Genomic DNA, 19,623 nt, shown 5'->3' with positions numbered 1-19,623 from the left:
CGGTTCCTGTTTTCTGATTTTTCTCCTTTGCTGTAGCATTTTTATCTGTAGTATGCATGGAGCATTCACAACCTCCTGGTGGGAAATCTGCATTCTGCATAGCATTCTCATTAAGCAAAGGAAGTGAGGCATATTAATATGCATAGAAGTGTGTGTGTGTGTGTGTGTGTGTGTGTTCTGAATAAAACCCAAAGGAGTGCCTATTCACACTCACCTGGCAGGAAAACAAACATTTTGTGTTTTAAGCAAAATTGTGTATGGGGAAGTCTGCAGCTCCTGTGGAAGAAGGCAAAATTTGGTGCTAGAGTGGCAGATTGAACGACAAATTAAACACAATGCTTTCTGAACAGGTAACTGCTGAGAATAGCTAATAGCTGGCTCCCCCTTCTTTCCCTTTTCCACCATCTGTTCAAACTGGAACAAGCCGGCCCAATAATTTTTGAGTTTGAATCTAACTTTCAATCCTGTGCTGTGTTGGGTGGGTTTGAAATTAGACCAAATAAATTAATTTTATCCAAACAAATTTACACATACCTAGTTTAACTGTAAAACAGACAGACCCCCATCCCTGACAGTGCTGAGCACAGTTCACTCTGACTTAGGAGCGGTGGAAGCTCCCTAAAAGTGTGAGTGAGGGGCCACCAGTGCCCCAACCGTGGGCCCGCCCCTCACACTGCCCCTTCTCCCCACGGTCCCACCCTTGTGTCTCCCCTTTCCCCGAAGCCCCTCCCCCGGGCCACTCATTCCCCCTGAGGCCCCGCTCCTGCGCTGCCTCTTCCCTCCAAGATCATGCCCCCAACTTGCTTCTCTGCCCCCTTCTCCCCTCAGCTCACCCTTACAGCTGGTAAAAAGTGGGAGGGCATAACCCTCCCAATTTTAAAAGTGATGGAGCCAGGGCCCCCTGGTCTCCCCCTGTTCTGGCACCCCTGCTCTGACTGACTTCAGTGGGAGCCGGGGATGCTCAACTCCTCACAGAATTGTGCCCCTGAATATGTTGGCATTAGTTCTTTTGCAACCTAGTTTTAATATCTTGTGTGGATTTGTCACAATATAAATGATTCTTTCTGACAGTCCAGACATATCACCTGCAGTGAAACTGCTTCTCCTCTAACTTTGTGCTCTTTCTCCAACCCTTGGCTTGAACTTTCACTTCTGACTGCTCAATCACGGGAGAAGTTCTCTTTGATACTTGAGACAGTATTGGAGAGACACAGTGAGTCTCTCTAAAATGCTAATTTGGACCTTGTTGGTCAGAAGAGGAACTAATTCAGTCATTCGATTCACACATCTGTTGTTTGCTTGATGAATACGACGATCTGTCATGAAATACGTGTAATTGGCGACAGAGCGGACATCTTACAGAACTCCCAGCCTTCTTTGAACTACTGTAGAACCTCAGAGTTACGAATACCAGAGTTACAAACTGACCGGTCAGCCACAGACAGAGGTGAAAGTGAGTCGGTACGGCGTACCGGTAAGAAGTGGCCGATGGTACCGGCCCGTACGCAGCCGATGTTAAAGCGCTGCCGTCACTGCCCCTTTTGCCGCCGTGCCCCCCCTTCCCTTCAGGGCTGCCGACGGGGGGCGGGGGCTGCAAAAGGGGCAGCTGCCCTCAGGCCCGGTGATTTAAAAGGGCCTGGGGCTCCCTGCTGCTGCTACTGTGAAGCCCCAGGCCCTTTAAATCGCCACCGGAGCCCCAGGCAGCGTGGGCCAGGCAGCGTGGAAGGGCTGGCTGGGGGAGGCTGACCTGAAGCATGCCCCTTCTGGGAGCTCCCGTACCGGTAAGTAATTTATCTTACTTTCACCCCTGACCACAGGCCTCATCTGGAACCGGAAGTACGCAATCAGGCAGCAGCAGAGACCAAAAAAAAAAAAAAGGCAAATAAAGTACAGTACTGCGTTAAACATAAACTACTAAAGAAATAAAGGGAAAGTTTAAAAAAAGAAAAAAAGATGTGCTATGGTAAGGAAACTGCTTCTGTGCTTGTTTCATTTAAATTAAGGTGGTTAAAAACGGCATTTTTCTTCTGCATAGTAAAGTTTCAAAGCTGTATAAACTCAACGTTCAGTTGTAAACTTTTGAAAGAACAACCATAGCGTTTCCGAGCTGTTTGTAACTCTGAGGTTCTACTGTATGTCTGAAGCTTCCAGATCCTATGTCTTGTCTGCTAATTCAGGGCCAGCCAATGGTGTGTCTGTAACAGCTCCTCATAGCATGAAACAGCCTCCCGGGAGTTACTTTGGCTTCCAGATTGAAATGAATAGGATATAAAATCCAAATGTAACTAGTAACTTGTGCATGAACCCCATAAAAGCACTTTGCAAATGTGTTTACCCTCCACTAAGTACATGTACCTTTAGTGCCCTCGTGGCCAAGATGGAGTCTGCTCTGCAGGCAGCTCTAGCCAAGAGAAGGCGCGCGCAGGAATGCAGCAGGAAAAATTCCTTCCACCCCAGGGGCACCTGTTCCAAACCCCCCACAGGAAAAGTGGATGGATATAACAAAGGGAGATATTTATTTACAGAGGGATGAGAGGAGAAAACAACAAGGGGAAATGTAGGGGGAGCAGTAGAACAGGGTTGCATCCAAACCCAGGCCCCACAGGCCCAGTGGTAGCACAGTCTGAAAGGGCAGAGACTGAGCAATGTGTCTGCACACAGAGTTCAGGAGTCCTGAGCAAAGTTCCAGTCCAGTGCTGAGTCTTGGGTGCTGCTGGTCGTCTTCGGCGCCAGTGAACTTTCCCCAACAAACCCTATTCTGCCGCTCTCTGCAAAGCCAGAGAGAGACAACCTCCCCACTTAACTAGCTACAGCCTCCCTCCTTCTTCCCAATGCAGAGGCACAAGCCCCAGTACTGACAGCCCCATGCAGCTCTGGGCAGCAGTGATACTGGGTCCAGCTCCGGCCTGTCCTTCTCGGGCGATTCCTCCCTGGCACAGTGCTCCTGCTGCCTCCTGTCCTGGGGTGTCCCCTATCAGCCGCTTTGTCCTTCCCAGGCTTCAGGCAGGTTCTCTCTCCTTCACTTTGTCCAGGGCCTCCCTGCTGCAGCCCTTCCCTCTCCAGAACCACACCCCCAAGTTTCCCTCCTTTCTCTCACTGCTCCCTCTCCCCACTAGGAAAAGGATTTAAAGGGGCCATGCTCTCTAAACCGCAAGGGGTTACATACACAATGATGTCAACTTGGTATCACCACGATTTACGAGTATGAAGTGCATGAATGAAGAATTGCTCAGGCTTTTGGCCTTTGGAGCCCCCTAAAGGGCAGAACATGACACACTGCAAGGTGACAATGGGTGCCCAGAAACCATATCTCTCCAAAGATCAAATGCAAATCAGAACCCACAGAATATTCTGTTTGGTGACAGTCTTAACCTGCTGTGTGATTCATCGGGCTGATGTCATCGTTAATTATTCCTGCTATTCATTTATATATTGCCACAAGAGTGTGAGCTGGCGTGCAGACCAAAATGAGAAAGGGCTCCCACCTTGAAAAGCTTGCATTCTAAAGAGGCAACATGTAGGCAGGGGTAGGGGAATGGTGCTGATTGGTGAAGTGAGGCATGTGCTGTGTTAGTGATGTTAGTTTGCAGTTTTTTTATTCTAAGCAACCATGGAAAAAAATCAGTGGAGGCTTAGCGCCTCCAGTGGCCAGCTCCCCCTTCGCCCCCAGCGTCTCCCATCCGCTGGCAGCCCCGCCGATCAGCTCCTTCCTCTCCCTTCCTGTGCCTCCTGCCCACCGTGATCAGCTGTTCCGCAGTGTGCAGAAGGCATGGGGGGGGGGAGGGGGCGGAACTGGGCAGGAAGAGGCGGGGCAGGAGTGGGGGTTTGGGGGAAAGGGTCAGGTGGGGCAGGGCCTGGGGCAGAACGGGGTGGTTGAGCACCCCTGGGGCCTGGAGGAAGCCGGTGCCTGTGCCTCCTTCAGTTCTAGCCCCACCCAAACCCCCTCAATGCAGCCCCCTCCATTCAGTCCCCCAGCCCCGATCATCACCACCCCATCAGTTCATCCCCCACCACGTCGACCCCCACCGCCCTCAGTTCACCCTCTCAGCACTTATCCCATCTGCTTAGAACTCACCATCAGTACAGCCTCCCACTCCATCAGCCCCCATCCCCCTCACTTCAACCCCGCTACGCCCCCAGCCTCACCTCTGCTCTTTAGGGTTCTTTATCCTTCCCAGGCCTCGGTGGGGCTGCAGGGGGGTCCCCTCTCCCACTTCCCAGGCTGACAGTGAGAGCCCGGCCAGCACCTGGGGCTGACTGTGGGAGCCCAGCCCGCTGTCTGTCCTCAGGTCGAACATGGCCCTGCCACCCCAGGGTTGCTGACAGTGGGAGCCCCGGCCGCGACCAGGGCGGCTGACACGATTTCTGAGTGAGGCTTAGAAATCGCGACTCTCGCGATCAGTTCATGAGAGTTGGCATGTCCGAGTCCGTAATGGTCATGCTTCCTTTCTCCCAGCTCTATCAGTCCTTTCTATTTCGGTGGTAGGCTCTTTGGGGCAGGGATTGTATTTTACGATGTGAGTGGGCTCCCAAGCTCTGATACTATTTAGGCAGGAGCTAAATTGTACCTGCTCTTGAAGACAAGGAAAATGATCTTACATTTAAAGCTGATGGAGCTACATCAGGAAGGAATTTCTCCACTGACTGTAATTTGTTGTGTATTCCTGTAGGGAAGATAGAAAGGGCATGCTTTATTTAAAATGGCATATTAAGACTTTTAAAATAAAGTCATAAACAATATGACTATAACTAGATCTTTATTTAACTAAAGACTTTGGGTTTCGTGTCTCTTTTGTGTGGTGCAGTAGGAAGGGATGGTGGGTCAGAAATTAGTCAGGTAGTTTGACTTTTCAGCCTGTTCTTATGGGGAAATGTATTGAGATGAGTTGAATTTCTCTGTGTATAGCAGAGAAAGTTTTAAGTATGAGTCATTCCTGTGTGGGATTTTATCCAATTGCCTCCCACATCTACAATAAGACTCCCAAAGTGGCTTCTTTGTATGAACTGAGAAGATGCATTCCGGCGCCTCAGTGTTTATGAGAAGTAAACACAGTGGAGTGCCCCCAGGTCTTATAACTTCAAGATTTAAAGGTAACAGAAAAAATAAAACAAAACTAGGCAAAGCGTCACAGTCTGATCATGTACATTCTGTGACTCTAGGTTTCCACAGGGTCATGATGATAGCTCAGAAAGGCAGTTGTCTGCTCCTCAGACCTCACATGGAGAATACAAGTTTTCTGACAGCAAATAAGTTTATTTTTTTAGAAAATGTGTCTATTTTGGTACATTGCCAAAAAGTAAAAGCACTCCTACCATTCTTTATGAGATTGACTTTGTCTCTTAACTACTACAAGCAATGTCTCTGTCTCCCCTTCCTTTCATTTCTCTTTTGTTTGCCTCTTGAATTTTCTACTTTGGTTTATTTTCAATAAGGGTGAGTTTGTTTTTCCATTTTCTTGGCTTTCCCAAGTAGAATAAAAAGTTCTAAGAAACATATCACAAAACTAGAGATGGGCCTGAACCAAATGTCCTATAACTCTGGGAAAATCTGAACCTAGATCCTGACTTTGGGGATACAATGGGCAAATGAAAAAACCAGAAAAAATTTTGTTTCGGGTCAAACAAAAACATTTATTTTTTTGAAGGTATTTACCTTTAAAAAACAAAGTAAAATTCAAAACAAAAATAATTGAAAATAAAATCAAAACACTTCATTTAGAAAACATTAAAAGGAAAATTTTTTATTTTATTTTATTTTATTTTATTTTTAGCTGAAACAATTTGACAAATTGAACACGAATCTGCAAAATGTTTCAGTCAACCCAAATATGCATCTTTTGACACAATAAAATTTCATCTGAAAAATTTTACCGAGCTCTAGATATAATAAATTTGCATATATACAGCATCTTCCATCCTCAGTCCCCTCAAAGTACTTTACAAAGCGAATTCTATACTGAGCACAGCAATCATTCCACCTGCCACTGAAATGCAGCCACTGCTGGGCTGAAAAGGGGAAACTGTCTAATACTGTGCACTGCACAACTAATTTAGGACGGAAAGCGAAGAATACCACTGAACAACTGCAAGGAGAGTTTGGCAAAGGCAGAGGTCTGAGTTGGGATTTTTAGTGAGAAAGCTGGGCTTACCATCCTACTCTTATGTGGGATGTTGGATCTTGATTGCCTGCAAGTGCCCTGTTACACAGTTTTACTTCTCATCCAAAAGATGGGTTGCTTTTTGCCAGATCACTTCAGCTCATCTCTAACGGCCATGTTGCTTTACAGCCTGGCACATCTGCTTTATATTTCAGACACTTCCCCTAAATTTTCAAAGCGGTGCCAAACAGCCTCTTAGCCGCACAACTCCTGTTAAAGACCTTGGAGGAGGGAGTGACCCATCGTAAGTGTTGGAATCATGCCCATCTTCCCGGAGGGCTCCTCCCTGAGAGTTTCAGAAGGAGCTCTGGTCCGTTTTCTTGACTGTGAGTGGAGTCCCCACATAATGGCACAAGTAGAATGGTAAAACCCCGTTTGCGGAGGCTGATTTTGAAAGGGCATATGACATTTCAGTCAATAGACGTCAGACTCAGGACCTGCAATTCCCGTTGACATCAGTGAGCATTTTGGGGGTGCTGCAGTTCTCAGGGTTTTAGTTGCAAAAACTCCACAAGGAGATATAACGTTCAGTGAAAATATTAGTAAGACAAAATTACCAAATGAACACGGGGGAGAGGGGAGGAAGAGGAGAAGAAATGGAGTTGGTGGGAGGAGGGAAAGCAGAAAGAATGAAGAGAAATGCTAGAGGGAATTTTTTACACCCCACCCCCACTTTTTACTTCTGTTTCCTTCAGTGGATTACACTGATTCAAGTGAGTTCAGAGCTGATCCCTTTTACTTAATTAACAGAAAATGAGGAGTCGTGTCCAGATACAATTACATTTCTCCTTGTTCCCTTGCAATCTCTACACTCCTGTTTCCTATTAAGCAGTTTCATTTTATGATGCAATGTATTCTTTTATCAAAGGACATGCATGAGTCTGATTCCCAATGTCTTAGAGACTCTTTTGTTCCAGTCCTAATACTTGAATTTCCTTTGTTCGTATTAGACCCTCTTTAGATCATTCTTGCAGTATATACACATCATGTAATATATATTGGCAGGTCATTTACTGGGATCATGTATTATTTCTAGCACCATACGTGTGCACAGTGCTTTGCAGACAAGACAGAAGGAGAAAGTCCCTGTGCCCAAAAACTTGCAGGTGAAGCACTTGATGCTGTGAGTTGTGGGTTGGATCCTGGGTGCTGCAGGAAGTCAGTGGGAGTTGCAGGTGCCCCTCACCTTGGAGGATCAAGCTCCTCGGTAGACAATAGACAAAGTATCAACAATGGGGAGGGTGAATGGATAAAACAAAATCACTATGTTATAAATGCTGACAATAATATGTGCCTTTTGGGTCTTGTAGCTGTAGGGTTATTAGTGCTGTAGATTATAATTCTCTCCATGGTTGTATGTGCACGCATCTGTATATGCATATACAGGAGGTGTCCTTAAGAAGTCAACATTTGCCAGCAGTCAGCATGCAGAGGTAGCTGAGGTACCACATTCCCCCTATCCCTTTGAAGAGGGATGTTTGGTGGTAGATGAAGGGATGAGTAGTGGTGGAAGGCTGGCTCAAAGAAGAGCATTCTTAGGGGGGACTTGATGGAGGAGTGTCATTGGGGCGTCTTGGTTGATCAGGGAGCCTCTTTCAGGTCGCAGCAGACAGCATGAAAAAATGAGTAGCTGGCAGAGCACGGAGGAGGAGGAGGAGGAGGTGCAGACAGAAAGCAAAGCAGAGATGTAGGCGGTGCAGAGCCTGGAATGAGGATTCTGATAACCCCTCCACTTCCCCCAGCCAACTCCTTGGTTTGAAGCTTTATTAAATTAAGCTAGGGGCTACCCAGAACCCTGGGGATTTTTTTTCCAAACCATCTGAATTGGAAGCAGGAATCCTTTGAAGCCCACTGCCTAGGGAGGGTATGACATGCTAAACAGTTGGTGTTTTGTGTGAGGCTGTAGTCTCTGAAACCCCTAAAAGGGAAAAACTTGCAGCAGAGAAGTGAAAGCAATCTAAAAACTTCTTCTCGCCCATATCCCCCGCTCCCTTATCAGTCAGATAATTTACCCTTATCCTCTAGAAAAGAGAAAAAGGGATTTGTATGGCCCAGAAATTTAAAAAAACAACCACACCTAGAGTGCCCCAGATTCTCTTCCACAAAAAAAAAAGCGCATAGTGGAAAATCCTTTCCATGTAGAACACTCTGGTCACTTCCTACTATATCACTGTTGTTGCTATCTGTTAGATACATAACTGAGAAATCACTTGTCTCCATCATCATAATTCAGTGTAGGGGGTCAAACCCTGAATTCCTTGCTCATTTTGTCACCTCAATCCTTGCTCAGGCAAAACTTCCACTGACATCAATAACGTGGTAAAACCCAAGGATTCCTAAATAATGTTGCACAGTTGGCTAAACTCTTTGGGATCCCTTGGGAATCTGAAGAAGTGGGTTCTTTACCCATGAAAGCTTATGCCCAAATAAATCTGTTGGTCTTTAAGGTGCCACCGGACTCCTCATTGTTTTTGTGGATACAGACTAACATGGCTACCCCTCTGATATTTGGGGTGAGAGTAAGACATCGTCAGAAATGAGAAATTTCATGCTGATTGGGGCAATATACTGAGGTGAAAACTAGCAGTGTCTCTACCTCACATTCCAGAATTTCACTATGTGGACTAATTGTGCAATTTTATTCTCACACACACACTACACGCGCATAGACACACACACAGTACATTTGAAACTAATAAACAGTCTGTCTTAAATGTTCTTAACATTCACGCTGGAGATTGGCTGTAGCAGAGAAACAAGGCTGGATCATGGAGCAGTGTCTGATTAGCAGTTTGTTCTGTACTGCCAAAGTGAGAAATAGAGCTGCACTGAAGCAAGAAAACAATGCCAGCGTGGGATTCTGCTGATGACTGACCACCCAATGTCCTCTCTTTTGTTTGAGATTTCACCATAATGATCAGATGGAATTATTTGTTCATAACTCCACAGCTCATGTATTATTCTGCATAAGCGGTGTTCCGTGCTTCATGTCAATACACTACTTACATTCATGCAGGATGAATCTCAATATTTTAATTTCCTTATAATGGGATTTTAGAATTCGCCTGCGTCATTTTCGATTTATCAAAAATCAGATCAGTAGGATCAGGCTGGCAACCCTAAAAGATCCACCCTTTTAGATGTTCACAAATCCCTTTTATGCATTAATAATACTTTGCTCTCCTATAAACCTTTTGTCCGACATTCATGAATTAAGCCTCACAAGCCACCCTGTGGGGCTGAGAAATGTTATTGCCATTGTATGGATGGGCCATATTATATGGGGAAACCGAGCCACTGCGAGGTTGAATTGCTTGTCCAAAACCAAGTTAAGTTAGTAACAGTTCAGAATAGAATGTAGGTCTGCTTGCTTTGTCCAGTGTCTCAGCCACAAAACAGTCTTTCTCCCTAAACCTCCATTCAATTTTTTTGTCCAGCAGCTGAAGGGAAATGTGAAGCATCCTTGTGGAAAATAAGCTTTTTGAAATCTTGACTGCAAGCTACCCACACATGACAGTTGTCAGCTAGGCTGCCCATGTGTGGTTAAGGGGAATGAAATTTAAAGGACCTTCTGTTTCTATGCACAAAGGTCTCTACCAGTTCACCTACACAGAAGAATCTGCGTCAGCTGCCAGTATTCATTTTTTCTTCCTTTGTGGGTTTCCAGCCTGGAAGAGGGACAGAAGTCTGATTCTATCCAGCAGGGGCAGTGATGACATAAACACTAGCCAATATAATAGAAAGCATTAGTGCAATTGCTATCTAAATTATCCAGGGTAACACCAGTTCCTGTTCTGCTCCTTTTTCTGCATTAACTGCTGGGGCTCGGAGTTGTTCCTAGGACGAGGAGAATCAATCGCGTGATACAAACAGTCTGTTTTTAATTTTGAATATTCCAACATTCTCTGGAAATAGCAGATTATTTAAAGAGGAGACTAGAGCAATTCAGTTTAAGCAAACCAAAGAGGTTACACTGCACCCCAGCGACCTGTGGGGGTGATCTTGTCAGATCTCCCAAAATAAGCGGGGTTGAAATGGTATAAGAGACCACTAGTGAGAACCCCTATGTTGCAAGATGTGCTCTCAGTGATTCAATAGAGATGGCATTTCTCCTTGGTGAGTCAGTACTGAACCAGTATTCTGGAGAGGTGCTAGGGAGTGCCATCCTAACAGGGGTGCCGTCTTCCAGAGGACTCAAGGCTCTGACCATGTGCTGTTGTAAAATAAATAATCTGAGGGAGAAGTTTAGCAAACAGAGTCAATCTGTGGAACTCTTTGCCAGAGGATGTTGTGAAGGCCAAGACTATAACAGGGTTCAAAAAAGAACTAGATAAATTCATGGAGGATAGGTCCATCAATGGCTATTAGCCACGATGGGCAGGGATGGTGTTCCTAGCCTCTGTTTGCCAGAAGCTGGGAATGGGTGACAGGAGGGATCACTTGACGATTACCTGTTCTGTTCATTCCCTGTGGGGAACCTGGCACTGTCCACTGTCAGAAGACAGGATACTGAGCTAGATGGACCTTTGGTCTGACCAGTATGGCCATTCTTATGTTCTTAAGAGAGTTTTAGCTCTGAGATGCTGACTAATCAAATGTCTCCTCACCTACGTTCTTCCTCTGACTTCACCTAGTACCAGGTTTGCTTCTTGTCCTAAATTAGAATCTGGGGTTGTTACATTCTGCTTTGCAGTTGCTCTGTTTCATCCTTGCATGTCAATGCTGGGCCATTTTGGGGCTAAATCTTGAGGCCCTTGCTTGGGGACAGAAGCCATGTGTGAGTGTGCAGCGTTGGAGGATAGGTACATGGAGTCTTTCTTTGCCTCCCACCTGCTCCCCTGCACAGTGAGCCGTTCCTGTTGGACTGAAGAGCACAGGCGCTATTTCAAGCTAATGCTGCTTGTGATGATAGCCTTCTCGAAGGGGTTGTGATGAGAGGGCCATGGCTATGCATGGGCAGTAGAGGGGTTCATGCTGCACCCTTTCAAATGGTGGTGGAGCTGCTCCCTGTGTGTGCTCCTGCAGAGCCCATGGAGGAATTCTGGCTGAGTCAACAAAAAATCCTTAAGCGGCTTTTCTTGCAGAGTGGAGTTTCCTGAGCCCACATAATTTGGACCTTGGCTTATAGCCGCAATCTGCTCTTCAGTCCCTACTCAGGCAAAGCGTCCACTGAAGTGGAGAAAGGTTCCTAGGTATGGCCCACAACTGGTATAATAAGGCCTCAATCCTGCACAGATTTAGACACATGCTTAACTTTACACGCACTGAATAGTTCCTGAAATCAAAGGAGTTACTCATAGTTCATAAAGTTAAGCATGGGTGGCAGGATCAGGGCTTAGGTTTGTAAACTATGTTGGTTCAACATTTTTCCTCCATTTATTGCTCTTTACCATTGACAGGTAGCAACATGGCTCAGATTGTACCAAATGGAAGTAATTTAGGTATTAAAACCAGCTGGTTACATTGTTTAGCAGAGGAACTAAATTGATGATCAGCTTTTGAAGCATCAAGTGAGATGTAACAGAAAGGATAATGTGTAATTATTTTTTCTCTGTTGCATTTGAATGCGTATGTGTCTTCTGTCTTTGTTATTTATCTGCCAGTTTGATTTTTAATTATTTGTTCTGGAGATAATGAGCGATTGTGCTATATTTATAGAAAATTCCTGAGCTGTGATATTATCCGCTTCTGTGCTGTCTTTCTGCAAACACGGGTAGGCTGGCGATTAATTATCGCTAGAAATATTAATTAAATTTCAAGAGGTAACGAATAACAAATAGGACTGAAATTTACAAGACTAGCATTTTGTTTTAAAATCCAAATATCTACTTAGTTACTCATTTCAAGGCCCTTGTGAGAGGTGACTATAGACATTGACAAGGCATAAAAGCTCAGAACCTTTATCGCTATCGATCAATAAATTAATGATGTATCTCTGCTTCCCCTCCCCAAGGAGTTCCTCTCGGTCAGGTTTTTCTATTGTTTGAGTCTGTCGGCATTGGGTTATGCCGTGATTATGGTTATGCCGGTGCTAGGGGGAAAGCACAGAACTAACATACACTTGCACAACTATTTTATCTTATGCTCTTCTGTTCTTTTTTTTTTTTAAGGAAAATTTATTGAAGGCAGAAGCCCTCTGCTTTTCAATCAAACCACCAGTGAGTCCTAAAATCCTGGATATTTTTATTATTTCTTGAGTGATCCTTCTCTCTCTCTCGTTTGGTTTCACAGACAGTGAAATTATTCCTCCCGACTGCCTGCGTCCGAGATCTTTCACTGCAATTCGCCGGCCCTCGCTGCGCAGGGAGACAGAGGATACCCGGCTGTCCGTGAGCCTCTGCGACCTCAACCTCCAGGAAGAGAACTTCCATGTGCTGGCCACCATGTGTCCCATCCCTCAGAACTCCCTCAATTCTCAGCATTCCCATCTCTTCCCATCCCAGCTCGAAAGTGACCTCCGCTTCCACCAGCTCAGGGGAGCCCATATCAAAATCCTGGACGACCAAACTGTGGCCCGGCTGGAACATGCCCGGGAAGAGAGGACTTTGGTTTTCACCAGCAGACCCCTTAGAATCAATGAAACCATTTTTGTCAAAATTAACAAATCAAATGCCTCCCGTTCCGGCACATTGTCATACGGAGTGACCTCTTGTGACCCTAGTACTCTGAGGCCCAGTGACCTTCCTTATAACCCAGAATCATTGGTTGACAGGAAGGAATTCTGGGCAGTCTGTAGAATCTTGGTGCCCCTCCAGAGTGGAGACATCTTGGGGTTTATGGTGAATTCGGAAGGCGAACTGCATTTGAGCCATAATGGTGCCAGCGCCGGCATGCAGGTCTGCGTGGACTGTTCCCAGCCCCTCTGGATGTTCTTTGGTTTACATGGAGCAGTTATGCAAATTCGAGTATTGGGTATGTTTGTCTGTATTTTAAAATTTCATGTGAAAAATTTTGAGGAGGTCTGATTTGTGGGGAGGGGAATTGAATTAAAATATTAGAAGGCAATCAGTTTACTTTAGGCCACATACACAAAAAGTATTATACAAACACCGCCCCCCCCCAAAAAAAAAAACCAAAGACCTCTGTAGTATTGTGAACCTACACCCAAGAATACTGAGTTAGAATACTGTACTTTGCATTTTTATAGCACCTTTCATATAAAGGTCTCCAAGCTCTTTGCAAATACAGACAAATTAATCCTCATAATCTCCTGGTGAAATAAGGAAGTGTAATCCTTTTGCATATAGAGAAAAGGAGGTGTCATGGTTTGCCCTAGCTCCCGCAGAAAATCTATGGCAGAGCCTGTTCCTATGCATTAACCACAAGACCAGTCACCTGAGAAAGTCCTCCTGAATCCCTCGTGTTAGATTATGCAAAGAAGCCACAGTGAAATGAACTACTGTTTCATGCTCCCATCTGAGTGCAAGGCAGAAATCCAACAAACAATGAGATGTTTACAACCCATTCTGTTTTAATTAGGCAAGCGTAAGTGATGCAGGTAAGTAAATCTTTTAAAATAGATGATCTTTATCTCAACAGGTTTCAGAGTAGCAGCCGTGTTAGTCTGTATTCGCAAAAAGAAAAGGAGTACTTATGGCACCTTAGAGACTAACAAATTTATTTGAGCACAAGCTTTCATGCATCTGATGAAGTGAGCTGTAGCTCACAGAAGCTTATGCTCAAATAAATTCTTTAGTCTCTCAGGTGCCACAAGTCCTCCTTTTCTTTTTATCTCAACAGTGTCCCTTTAACTGGAATGTTTCTAGGTGGAAAGTGTAGAACAAACACTGAAGGAAATATTTTGAAAGCATGACAATGGAAGTCTACATGCAAAAAATGCTTGTGCACTCATCTTTGCTTGTACACACTTACATTTGTGTGTGCAGGTATCTGCTGTGTGCCAGCACAAGCACTGTAGCTTGTGCAAGCTGTCTTCTTTATCTTAGCCTTGAAACTGGACCAAGTCCTGGTCCTGCTGATGTCAGTGTCAAAACTCGCAGTGAGGGCTGTGCGAGCAAGATTTGGCCCTCAGAGAGCAGTTTCTTTTTAGTTTATATCCAATATGTAAATAACAAGGGGGTCATTTGCTAACAGTACATGCAAGATATTTCGTTAGGGGCTAATCTACAGTGAAAACGTACAGCAGCATAGCTACATCTCTCAGAGGGGTGAAAAATCCATACCCCCAAGAGACAGAGCTATGCCAGCCTAACCCCCTGGGCAGACAATGCTATGTTGACAGAATAATTCTACCACTTCTCAGGGAGGTGGATTAACCCCTCCCATCACTGTGGGGATTGTCTATGCTGAAGTGCGACAGTGTCTCAGCTGCAGCATTTAAAGTGTAGAGATAACCTAGGAAAGCACTTGAGCCTCAGCCTTAGCTAAAGGGAGGCTATCTTGTAGTGCTGGACCCAGACGTTAGAAGTTTCACCATATTAGGCAAAAACAATGGCAATACGCTGATAATTTATATACTCCGTAAAGGATTTACAAATAGGTGTTAATTAAAATCCTCTAATGAGTGTCACTTTTGCTATGGAGGGAGAAGCAGCAGTTTAAGGCTGTGCAGGAACTTGGCTTTGAAAAGTCATTTAGCTGAATTTCTTCCAAATTTCTGGTACATGATGTCAACCAAAGAATTTTTCAAATCCCTGTTTGAAGCTGAATGGTTGAAAGATGCTGCTCCCTCTGTGCGCTACTTGCAGTCTGGGTAGCCTGGCTACTCGTTCACCACCATGGCTAGTTCATGATACTCCCCGCTCCAGCACGGAGCTGTGAAATTGAGAAGACAGCCAACAGCCGATGTAAGTACCTGCAGAGTCTACACGGACACTGCCTCGCGCGAACTACACCGACACAAGCCCTACACCTCTCGTGGAGGTGGAGTAATGTCATGTCGGTGTAGTGGGGCACTTACGTTGGAGGGAGCAAGGCTGTAGTGTGTACACTGACATAATTAGGTCGGCCTAAACTGCCTTATGTCAACCTAACTCTGTAGCGTAGACCAAGCCTCAGAGACAGACAGTCCGACCGTCTCCTACTTCTTTTTACTGTCTGTTCTCTTCCACTCCACTCCCCAATGTCATGTCAGCCCTCCTGCTCAGGTATGAATTTAGGAACCCTGGCAGACTGCAGACCTGCAATGTGCCTATAAGTCCCTATGGGAAGTTACATCTCTCTTCACTCTTCCAAGGTGCATTTTAAGGGAAAATATGATTATCATAATGCATGATAGGTTGGCTAGATACTGGTGATCTTGCAAGCTCATATCTACATCTCAAGTGAATCATGCGTTTAGAATGTGCTCCTTGCTGTAGTATCTGAGTCCCAGTATAAGCATGACCGATTTCAGAGTAAGAAAGCTAATCTTTCTGCAGTGCATTACTTCACTTTTAGGAACAGATTTTTTAAAAAAAGTTAGGCTTGCAATTAGGTGCCTACTTTGGGCACACAATGACCGGACTGCACATGCAAATAGCTAATTAATGGGATTTGTCGGTGTAATTTAGATGATTTAGTTGGTGTTGGTCCTGCTTGGAGCAGGGGGTTGGACTAGATGACCTCCTGAGGTCCCTTCCAACCCTGATATTCTATGATTCTATGATAATTACTTAATTTGAAAATATGGCCCTTGGTTTTTTAAAGGCCCACTACAAAAATAATCTCTCCATTAAACAGAAAAAACAAATTCTTTTTGGAAGAGCTAGTGGCTAAAGTCTCCTCTTAGGAAATGGGCATAACCTCCTTGCACGATGATTTGGGGTGAACCTGCCCACCTGTCTGCAAGGCTTTCTTGCATGATATGGTTTGATTATAGTGACTTATTAGCAATGTAATAGGAGAAGAAAGACCTTAAGTGATCTGTTTAAGACTTATGAACCCTAGGCATAAGTTTTTATTACTAACATCCTGCGGTAATTAAAATGCTTAAGCATAACAAATGTGACACTATCATTTATTGCTTTACCCACTATTCATCTTCTAATAGCCACTGGGATCCAATTTGGTTACCATTCCTGTGCTGTTCAGAGACCCTGGCTGGTTTTTTTTTTTCCAGCTAGCACATCATTCTGATAATGGTAGATCAAGCCAAAGAGACCTGGGTGGGGAATAAAGAGGATTAAATGATACTATACTTGAGAAGGAAGGTCCCATCTGGCCTGGTAGGCACAGGAAAGAATAGAACCATCAGGCTGCCACCATGCCACAGTTTACTTTGATACCAAATCACCCGTTCTGCCAGCTGTATCATGAGCCCACACGGGAACTGTCTCCTGAATTCGGTTGTAAGAGGACAAGCTAGAATTTTTGTAAAGTGGAGTATAAGTGAGGGGAGTTGTTGGCATTAATCTAATGTCCCCAAAGGAAGGATAAGGATCCCTCTGCTGGTACATCTATTGTAATGCTGGCTAGACAGTAACTAACATCATCCAGTACAATGTTAGGACATTTGCACTACCTATGTTATAAGACACATGTCTAAACCATAAATGTAACTTTGCAGTCTTAGGTTGGATTGTTATAAAATGTCAGTCTTTTTAACACAGTTGGGCTGTTTATACAGAGCAGTTACCAGACTCTCACCAATACTAGCCGCTTCATGATACTCTAGTTACAGGATCAGTCATGCGGATCGATCATTTCCAGGCCTTGGGATGAACTAGATGACCTAATAGAGTATTCCTATCTCTAGCTCAGGGATTCTCAAACTGGGGGTCGGGACCCCTCTGGGGGTTGTGAGGTTATTACGGGGGGGAGGGGGGGAGGTTGCAAGCTGTCAGCCTCCACCCCAAACCACGCTTTGCCTCCAGCATTTATAATGGTATTCAATATATTTTAAAGTGTTTTTAATTTATAAGGGGGGTCGCACTCAGAGGCTTGCTATGTGAAAGGGGTCACCAGTACAAAAGTTTGAGAACCACTGCTCTAGGTTCTATGATGCCATAGTGAATCTGAAGCATAAGAAATGTCATTTATATCCATCTTCTCTGGCAGTGAATGGGAAACATGCAAAAGCTCTATTACGACAACAAGAAATGAAGACACAAACAGTGCAAAAGGCACCATTATGGTTGCTTATTCTAGCGCAGCAATTATAAAGCAGATTTAAATCTCTTCCTAGGGGTATCACTCAAGCCCTTATTAAAATAGGTAAAGCCACCACACTGAATTAAAGGAACAAAGAGCTGTGCCATTAGCTCCAAAAGCCAGGAATTTAAAGTCAAGGTGTTGTGTTCTCTCCAGCCATTCTGCTTTTTCTGCAATACAGATAAAATTATTCCTGGCCACTGGCAATGCCACTGCACAATTAGAAGAATTAAGAAAGGTGAATTAGAGGACTGGATGGCTCAGGAGACTGATTATTAGATACTGACTTTTCCACCTCTAGCTCAGCCATTTGGCTATGTCCAAGGGTGATAACAAATGAAAGTCATTGCCATCTGATGACTGTCTGGTGGCCTATAGTAGCTGCCATTACAGAGTCAACATTTACCAACAGTAGCTGCCCCACCAGTTTCAGAGATATCAGAGTTATTTCCTGGGCTAAGGATCGAGAAGTACTGTAGTATCATAGAAACAATTCCACATGGGTAAACCTCTGCACCTGCACAGAGCTCATTATAAGATCAAGGCCTGAGATAGGACACTGCAGGGGCTGGTGCAATAAACAGGGGTGTGGTCTTCAGTCTTTATCAATCCAGTATAATTCACTAGAACTAATTTCATCCTAGGGGAAGTAATAAAACAGAAAATTAAGATTAATTAATCTTTCAAGCAAGCAGAAAATAAATAAAACCCCAAGCACCATCGCAGTTGGGTGAGAGGCTGCAGGGGTGTGCCATAAAAGATACAAGGAGCTCAGAGTTCAAAGCAAAGGTGTCTGGATCACAAGAAGGCAACTGGATCACAATGTATAAGTACCTACATGGGGAAGTGATATCTGACAGTACAGGCTCTCTAAAGTAGCAGACAAAGTCATCAGATAACCCAGTGGCTGGAAACTGAAGCTAGACAAATTCAAACTGGAAATAAGGGTAATTACAGTGAGGGTAATTAGCCATTGGAGCAGATTATCAGGGGATGTGGTGGATTCTTCCTCAAAAATTTGTTCTAGTTCAACCACAAATTACTGGTCTCGATGCATGAATTTCTGGATGAAATTCTCTGGATTATGTTGTGCAGGCAGCTAAACTAGACTATCACAATAGTCCTTTGTGACCTTAAATTCTGTGACTCTATCATGTGTAAGGGAGGCATTCACAAAACAGAGGACTAGAATGTTGCTGATCTCTAGGAGACTGAGTAACCAAGTAGAAATGAAACACAGGCTTTGCATACCATATATGGAACCTAATGTTGTATGTTCCCCTTTCTACCCTCATCCCAACCCACGAAAGATTCATAACAGAGAAAGGACACTGCTTCAATTGTGAGAGAACATTAAAAGAGGAAGAAGCAGCCCATGGTGCAACCAAAACAACCTGGAACTTCATTGTTTCAGGTTTCATGTTCTTGTAAAGTGGACATGACCAGCGTATTACAACAGTGATTTACTGCTCCCAGATTTTGCTTGTAAGTGTCTTGGATCAGGCAAAGGTTTATCGAGAGCCCTGAAAGACTGAAGTGAGCCGGACTGAATATATTGGGCTGCTTTTTACATTGTAATTAATTTTAGGAAGTAAAATTGATTGACCTCAGAAGGTTTTGGAAGTTATGACTCATGTCTGGAGGAGCATAAGCTGCAGTAAGTCTCTATAGAAACTCATTGGGAAGCCAAGTGGTGGTACCTTTTTTTTGTTTTTTTTTAACTTTGCTGTATCTCAGAATGAATCACTTCCATGCAACAAATTGTTTTTGAGCTTCCCTGGAGAAGTGAACTTTGCATAGAGATCAAAGTTTCCTTGTAGGTAATTTAAAAAACAAATAAGCAGACACTTTGGTAATATATGGGTAAAAGAGGCAGTGTGAGCCACTGGATGACAGTGATAATAGCATACTGAGCCCTTAGGTCATCAATTTAAATCTGGCCTAGACCATTAGTGGCTAAGGATTGTTATCATCTGAGGGATGCTCAGGGGAAGGGAGAGTTGGGATTCAGGCCGGTTATTAGTTGGCTGGTTGTATTCCATCACACAAACATTATCATAACTGGCACTAACTGGGACCTTTATCGGCAGTGTCAGAAGAGAAGCCAAAGACTGAATAAATTATGGCATGGGGTCCCAACGTTTTTCTGCATGTGGTCCACATCTTAACAGAGAGATTGTTCCATGCAGCCACCTCTCCTCCCATGTGCCATGGAGTAAGATCCCGCAGGCAGCTATAGCAGTTGCTTACACTTGGAAATTGCCTTGTCTCGGTTTGTAAAGCTACCCACACTGCCCCGTTTTGCTTTTCGTTTAGTTTTCTATCACTTTGGTTCTGTTTCAACTGGAAACAAGGTGGACAAGCCAGCACCATG

General features: G+C 44.4%; 1 protein-coding gene across 4 annotated transcripts in view; it reads left to right on the top strand.

Annotated features, from left to right (window-relative positions):
* Positions 1-19,623, top strand: part of NEURL1 (neuralized E3 ubiquitin protein ligase 1) — a 266,176-nt gene that overhangs the window by 225,891 nt on the left and 20,662 nt on the right. For all 4 annotated transcript variants that reach the window (XM_007057860.4, XM_043551727.1, XM_043551726.1 and 1 more), the window contains one exon: positions 12,390-13,070. In XM_007057860.4, coding sequence (XP_007057922.2) covers positions 12,390-13,070 — 681 coding nt within the window. The remainder of the gene's footprint in view (positions 1-12,389; positions 13,071-19,623) is intronic.

This window comes from Chelonia mydas, chromosome 7 (assembly GCF_015237465.2).
Source record: "Chelonia mydas isolate rCheMyd1 chromosome 7, rCheMyd1.pri.v2, whole genome shotgun sequence".
Taxonomy (NCBI): Eukaryota; Metazoa; Chordata; order Testudines; family Cheloniidae; genus Chelonia; species Chelonia mydas.
The sequence above is the reverse complement of the archived record's forward strand: the minus strand, read 5'-3'. Positions and strand labels throughout refer to the sequence as shown.